General features: G+C 39.4%; 1 protein-coding gene across 4 annotated transcripts; it reads right to left on the bottom strand.

The window, feature by feature from the left end:
* Window positions 1-227: 227 nt before the first annotated feature.
* On the bottom strand, window positions 228-7,929 carry ERI2 (ERI1 exoribonuclease family member 2). 4 transcript variants are annotated; one of them, XM_034785010.1, is made up of 9 exons: window positions 7,792-7,929; window positions 6,719-6,796; window positions 6,556-6,639; window positions 5,822-5,949; window positions 5,466-5,622; window positions 3,853-3,953; window positions 2,972-3,053; window positions 2,257-2,345; window positions 228-2,045 (listed from the first exon to the last, which is right to left on the bottom strand). In XM_034785010.1, the coding sequence occupies exons 2-9, from the start codon at window positions 6,753-6,755 to the stop codon at window positions 672-674; spliced, it is 2,052 nt and encodes a 683-aa protein (XP_034640901.1). In that variant the 5' UTR covers window positions 6,756-6,796; window positions 7,792-7,929; the 3' UTR covers window positions 228-671. The 4 variants fall into 4 exon arrangements, with proteins under 4 accessions (XP_034640901.1, XP_034640900.1, XP_034640902.1 ...); XM_034785009.1 differs by having other exon boundaries at window positions 6,726-6,796; window positions 7,792-7,924; XM_034785011.1 differs by having other exon boundaries at window positions 7,830-7,910.
* Window positions 7,930-7,967: the final 38 nt, after the last annotated feature.

Below are 7,967 nucleotides of genomic sequence, written 5' to 3'. Positions count from 1 at the left end.
CAGGTATCTAAATATCTTCCTTGACACAACATTTGACTGTCCCAGACACTGTGTAATGAGCATGATGTGAGACTAGAGATAGACTGATAGAAAAATAAATGTTACATCAACTGAAGGGTTAATATTTTTGCTATGGTACTTTTAAGTTTATTTACTCAAAATGTCACAGGAATGTACATTTATCTTTATTTCATTTCAATAATAAAGACTATATAAAATAATTTTAAAACCATCATTACTGCTTCAAGTATCATTTCTTAGAGTTAAAGATATATGCATACATTGTAAAGAGTTATTTATATACAGATGTATTTTTAGGAAAATTTAGTCACAAACAAAATTTGTGTCACTAACACTAATATTTAAGGATTGGCTGGTAAAAAAAATCTAAAATACCTGATAAGAGAATAAAAATATTAAAACTTGGGATACCAGCTGCTTATACTTTCATGTTAGTCACGCTAACCTCCTCAAATTTTCTCAAGTTATTAATGTCTGACTGTCTCCACTTATGCTTCACGAGTTCCATTTTGATCTGAAGTAAGGCCAGCAATGTCACTTATGCCCAATCCTCATAAAATTGAAATCTGTGGCATCATTTGCTTAATTTTTTTCGTAGTATGAGTGAACACTTAACATATGCTAAGATTTCGACAAAAATTAATTAATATTCAAGTTCTCATAGAAGGTCTGAGACCCGGATATTTCCTGTGAGAATTTCCTGAAGAATCTGAGTTTATTCCAGGAGATGTTAAACCACTGCATAAACCAACTGCAGTGGGGGAAAGAGTAGAAATAGCATTAGTGGATTTTTCCTTTAGAAGTACATGCTCCCACTTGAAATATCCACAGCCTCTCTTCTTCCCTTCATGTTTTCCAACAGGACAACTGTAGAATACTTTGCCATGATTTGGACCAGCACTGGACACATTTAGTCTTTTAGCCCTTCGACCACAGTTACATAAGGGTGGAGTCAGTTTGTCACTTTTCACAGCTTTTAAAGATTGGTTCAGGCAGACTGTGGAGTTTAAGAGAACAGTAGGCACTTTGTATGAACTTGAATTTCTCAAAGATAGGGGCTGATCAGAAGATGCAGCTTCATCTTCATGTACAGTGAATGACTGTTTTTTTGATGGAGGTAAAGTTTTCGGACTAGATGGTTTCCTCTTAGGAGTCTGAGAGAAAGGGGTGGAATGATTTCCAGTTAATACTGTACTTGATAAAGTAGCATTTACCTTCGCAGATGGTAACTTAAAAGCAGAACAATTTAAGGCTTGCCTTTGGGCTAATCCTACATCATAGATAGTAGTATTAGGACTTTTGTACACAATAGACTTAGAAGCCTCCAAATGTTCATTACGTTGCTCCAAACATTCAAAGTCTGAATTCTTCATAGCTGGTTCTTTCAAAACCATCCTTTCTCCAGAGACTGATGAAGTCTTTGCATCTGGGTCATCTTTAAGCTTCACAGAGTCTGTATTTTCTTCATGCTGTGATTCTGGTATTAAAGCTACATCTTCCCAATCAGTCAACATAGATAAACAATCAGAACTAGTACTTATATCTACATTAGAGATATTAACAGAGGAAATAGTAGTGGAGACAAGCACTAGCCCTGAACCAAGTACTGAAGAGCTATACTTGGAAGTAGAAATAAGATGTCCATTATTTAATCCATTCTGGATGCCCGTCAGTAAATTACAATGAGAAGCCTGTAGTTGTCCAAAGGGAACAGGAAGTCTGCCAATACGTGGAGGTAAGCAGCTTTGGGTTTGATCACATCCATCAATCTTTGTACTGATTCTAGATCCAACATGGACATTTGCAGAGGAACTTGTAGAACTGGATTCTTGCTGGTCTTTTCCCTTTACATTGGAGTTTATAACCATTTTATCAATTTTATTATGTTCATTCTCAGCTAGACAGCTGCTGTTGCAAATTCTATCTTTAGCTGAAGTTTCAGCACCATCATCACTTCCCAGTGGATTCTCTTCAGTGGGGTTCACATTCAAAGATCTGGACACTGAATTCTTCTTTGGATGTACCTAGAGATTCCATAAGCAAATCCAAGATTTTGAAAATGGATGTCAACAGGTTTAGAAATCAATGTATGAGACAAATGAGAGAGTCTGCGAAGGATGCTTTAACTCAAATTCAAGTTTAAAGTGTTTGTTTTGTTTTTTCAGTGAACTCACCTTTTGTCTGCACTCTGGGACTTGACGCAAGAAGAAAGGAAGATATGAAGAAGTCACTAACCTTATCCAAAGATTTAGTAATTTTCATCACACATCCATCACAGATCATCCTCCAAGCAAGACGGGCAGTATTCCGAGAATCATCCAACCCTTCAGAAGACATGTTATCATAAACTCTTTGTTATTTTAATGTACTACTGGCAATAGTAATGATAAGTAGCCTAATGACTTACTGAGGGGAGAGTTAAGAGAATGTAGTGCTTGTTAAAAGGGATACAGACAACAATGAAAAATATTCATCCACAGTACAGGTACAGGATGGGCTGTAGCAGTTCAAGCTCCTCTACATGACACTATGAGAGTTACAATCTGTGTGGGTGGAAACTTCCATGATTATTCCAATCTTTGGGGATCTCTCCATTTATCATGATCATCAAACTGCTAATAGTTTTTGTGATGTGTATTAACTGCTACCAGATGGCACCAACTTTTGGTCCTTTTTTGCACTAGTAACTTAGAGCCCAATCTTACAAGTCCTCTACACAAAGCACTGCGATTGACTTCCGTGAAAGTTCTGTGCCTGGAGACCTTGCAGAATCAGATCTTAGAAATGAAAAGCCCAGTCTCCTGAATCATCCAGTCCCTCTTATTCAGATTTTTTTTTTTTTGTAATGCAGAACATTACATAACATGGAAATAATTAGGGTTATAATTGCTGTATTTTGATCAGCTTCACGAAACAGATTCTCTAACAAGAACTGTCATGTTGTACTCACCAGAATGTTCCCGTCCTGCAAATTCTATCCCCAGATCCTGTAAAGCACCATTTAGTCCTTTTGGCTTTCTAGTGTAGAAGAGCTAAGAAAAAGAAAAACATTTCTAAAATGTTATACTATATTAACCAATTCACTGTTGCTGCCTTACCCTGTCAAATTCTTCAGTTACATATGTACAGTTTGCATCTAAGACAGAAGTAACTGAATAGCCTATTGGGAATACAACTATAAATTGCATCAGTCTGTTCATTTAAATTGTAGTATGTGGTGTAAATTCCTTTTAAATGGAACACAGAGAAAGTATTCCAAGAAACACCTAATATTTCTTGTTTGCTGAGAAACACAGAATATGCATTTTGCTATGGTAAATGAAAAGTGACTCTATTCAAATAATTTTAGACCAGTCAAGAGTATTTTATAGTCATTCGTTTTTACAATACCAGTCGCGCTATTTAGAATGCACTAACTGGGAAAACCCCAATTCTTGTGCTAAATTCAGAAGTGCTATCTAAGCAGAGGAAGCTTACTGTGTTTTAGCCAAGGGGGGAAAGCAGTAATGGAAGCATGACAGACCAGAAAGGAAAGAAAGCAGGAAGAGCAAGAGATGGCAGGAAAGTCAAAACAGCTGGAAAATTTCTCATAGGCCTACTGACAGTATAACAAGTGATACAGATTTTGTCTGTAAAATCAAGCCTTCTAGAATTAAAATGTGTATAGTTCTGAAGGATACATTGTTCTTTTCTATTGACCAATAAAATGTGTGTGCATGCATACAAGGAACAAATAGGTAATCCTAGTTACTTGTACCTTCACTATCTATTCTTAATCCTTTGAGGTGGAGGTGAAACATTTTTACCCATATAATCTATTGATTTTCTCACCTTGTATGTTGCTCTGAGATCAATCCAAGAGTTTAAAATATCAGGTTTTCGCAGCTGCTTCCTTTTGCACTCATACTGCAAACAAACCCCCAGATCCCAGTCTGCACGAGAGAAAAACAACAAACTTTTCACTCTTTATTTTCATGATTACTAAGTATGTGGATTGATCAAATCTGAATAAACTAGAATTTGATAAAAACACTTAATAGATCAGCAAAATAAACTAACCACAATGGTTTACAAAATAACCACTGCAGGCAGAATGCTTCGCTTTCCTTATACGGGGAACTGATTGGCCAAGTAATTGAAGGCACTAAATCAGGGGTGAGCAACCTTTTTGGCCCAAGAGCCACATCTGGGAATAGAAATTGTATGGAGGGCCATGAATGTTCACAAAATTGGGGTTGGGGTACAGGAAGGGGTGAGGGCTCTGGTTGGGAGTGTGGGCTCTGGGGTGGGTCCAGAAATGAGGAGTTCAGGGAGCGGGACGGGGCTCCAGGCTGTGGGATGAGGCTGGGGATGAGGAGTTTGGGGTGTAGGAGGATGCTCCAGGCTGGGACCAAGGGGTTCGGAGGGTGGGAGGGGTATCAGGGCTGGGGCAGGGGGTTGGAGTGCAGGGGGAAGCTCAGGGATACTGGCTCCAGGCAGCGCTTACCTCAAGCGGCTCCCGGAAGCAGCGTCATGTCCCTTCTCTGGCTCCTACGTGGAGGCGCAGCCAGGCGGCTTTGCATGCTGCCCCGTCCGCAGGCACTGCTCCTGCAGCTCCCATTGGCCGCGGTTCCCGGAGCTGTGGGGGTGGCACTTGGGGCGGGAGCAGCATGCAGAGCGGAGTCCCCTGGCTGCTCCTACACATAGGAGCCAGAGAGGGGGCCATGCGGCTGCTTCCGGGAGCCATGTGGAGTGGCCCCCAACCCTGCTCCCAGGCCGTAGTTTGCCTACCCCTACACTAAATATATCTGTCGAGAACTCGCTTCAAAGTTGGCTTAAATCATAAGTAAATAGGACAGAACACTGGCCTGTTAGTAGTGTCCAGCAGTCCCATGAAAGAAATACAAACTAAATTGTTAATCTGTAGTCTTGTTTTTAGTCCAAAGTATTAGGATTGCTGCAACTTGGCATCAGAGAAAACAAGTGATGTATGTCACTTCACAATGACCTGATTAAAGAATCATGTTGGATAGGTTCTGAAGGACCTCCCGGCCAGTTGTCTTAACCTAGAAGTATGGTGACATGCCATGGTGACTATAAAGCAAAGGAAATGTGGAATGAACCTCAGAGCCTGGAAACAAAGACACAGGGAGCATCTCAGGATAAATAATCACAAATTAAATGTATTTTTTTGGTTTAGTCCCAATATATATTGTCATCATAGACACACAACAATGGGGTACAGATCAGAAATATATACTCCCAGACACTGTATAGAGACAGCAGGCATGATGTAGGACTGAGGCCTGAAGTTAGGACTGTGACACACTGCAGAGCTGTGGTACAAAAGTTTGCATTTACACCTGCCTATACTATGCCAGAGTCTAACCCACACCATCAGTGTTTCACTTTTATGAATACTAAATTCGAGCAAAAAAAATAAACAAAGAAAAACTGTTCTTTACCTGACCAAGTCACAAAGGTACTTGATTTTGCTTCAGAAACAGAATGGCTTGAAACATCTGAATTGAAAATAATTTTCTTCTCCTTTTGTATCTTTTGAATCCACTTAGAAAATTGTGATAAGCAAATATTAAGAGGAACCCCTTCATCAACTTGATTCTTGATAGGATAGAACAAAAGGCACATATAAACATCTGTTAGTGTGCTCATCTCATGTTTATACAATATATGCACTTTTAGACAGTCAGAAAAAATCTCTTTCTGCACAGCTGTAAACAGGACTGTTTCCAAAATTAAGATCCTAAATTTTTTTAACTAAATTATAAGCCTCCTGTAATGTATAGTATAAAGACTTTACCTGCTTTATGCCAGTTAGTTCAGTACAAAATTCAGAAAGAATTGGATGTTCCTCAGGCTGGACGTACATGTGGAATTCAGATTCAATCTCTCCAGTTGAAGTGTTTAACAAAACTGCTGGAAATTCAACTAGATTTAAAAAAAGGTTATTTGTATAAATGATTCAAGTTGCTTTATATTAGGATTTAAATTACATGACTGTTAAGCAAACGTAGATACCATACATAAGGCAGAATGTGCCCCCAGATAGTGATTTTATATTAATGGAAAATTTCTCCTTTTCGTATGTATCATAATATATACAATTCTGAATAATACTTATTTCAATATATCAGAGCATGAATGTGTATTCTAGCAGAGTGTTAAATTAAACTATTATATCAAAGAACGCTTACTTATAGAAACATAAGATTAAATTATTTAATTTGCAAACTAATATCAGTGCAATTGATAGCCCTATCTAATTTTAATGCAACTGATATATATATATATATATATATATAGCATTACATGATATAGCATGACATTTAATAATCTATATTTCAAGTTGCAAAAGGCTGATAGTTTGGATATACAGTTTCTGACACTTCATAAAGTGAATAATGACACTTCTTTCCTGGTTTCCTTTTAAAAGAAAAACTCTGCAATTAAATTATTCCTATTTTACTTTTAACTAAATAAGCCAAACTTTTTTTAGATGCAACTGCTATCAGACATTATTACATTTCCACTTACTTATTTCCTGGCTGTAATGACGTTTACCATCTTTCCAACATGTAGACTCAAAGTCAATAATAATTAAATAGTCAAACGACTGCCCTGCAACACATAAAAGCACCTTGTAAATCTGTATCACTGTTTATAAAATTAAAAGATTTACATTAAGAAGGAAACATACCACTTACTTGACTTGGTTCTAGTCTGATTCTTGCCATTTGAGGAAGTTATGGAACTTTTTCTAATTAATCCAAGTTGCCTTAAAAACAAAGAGAATCATGAATAAATTAGCTATTACAATTGAACCCAACAACGTACAAGATGAACTGTTTCAACTGATGAACTATCCATCAGTTGGTGGGACTGGAATCTCTAATCACACTGGAGTACAAAGAGTTTTTCTTTTAAGAGCTGATCTCCTTGGGATTTCTCTCCCTGTCAAGGTACACCAAAATGTATGTATTAGAGTAACAAAAACATGCACCCGTTTACTTAAGCTTCTGGGTACATTTGCAAACCAAAACCACAAAAACTAACTGTAATGGCAGACTCAATTAATCTCTATGTTGGCTGCATCTCAAAAATCTTTAGGGACAGTCTCAAGAATGCATTTCCATTGTAATGTTAGCTGTATATTATTGTTACTACATTTATTTCCTCACACTCACCCCCGTCCCGGCCCGCTTCCAGGTGGCAGGCTGACAGGGGGTATTAGTGGTTTAGCTCAGTTACCAAGAATATAACATCTTACATTGTTTACATGCTTTTGTTTTATATGTATTTTGTTAACAGCTTTGGGGACACAAAACAATGAAGTCATAGTGGTGAATGTACAATTTTCAGTTACAGTCTAATCGGTGTACAGAACAATTTGCCCCAATCAAACCATGGCACGAATCATAATGAGCTTCTCATACTGAAGCGTTTAAAAATTGGGCTCAATAAAGTGGACCCCTCTCTGCCCCCCTTACCTATCCACACCCCTCCACACACAGTCCCCCTCATTTCCCTTCACACATAGGTGTGGGGGGGAGGGGCTGCCGCACCCCCTGGCTTCCATCAGACACAGGGGTTACAGTTTGGTTCAATGGCTCTCAGCACCCCCACTATACACATTGTTTCAGCACCCCTGCCCTGCTCCCCTCAACCCCCCTCCATCCAGTCCGTCCCCAGCGCCTTCCTCGTCCCCCGTTCCTCTACACACCTCCCCCCTCCATTGCCCCCCGCCCCCAGTGCAGCCTCTATGGTCCGCACCGGGCCAGCTGCTTGGTCGCCATCTCCGCCCTCAGCACCTGGCCGGAAGGAGCCGCCTGCCCCGGCCGCTCCGGGGCGCGGAGCAGCCCGAGCTCTTCCGGCCATTTCAAACCTCCCTCCGCCTCCCCAGAAGAGCCGTTACCGCCCCCATTGATGCTATCGGCGAATCTACTGCT

Source organism: Trachemys scripta, chromosome 10, assembly GCF_013100865.1.
Source record: "Trachemys scripta elegans isolate TJP31775 chromosome 10, CAS_Tse_1.0, whole genome shotgun sequence".
Taxonomy (NCBI): Eukaryota; Metazoa; Chordata; order Testudines; family Emydidae; genus Trachemys; species Trachemys scripta.
Note: the sequence above shows the minus strand (reverse complement) of the source record. Positions and strands in the feature narration are given on the sequence as shown.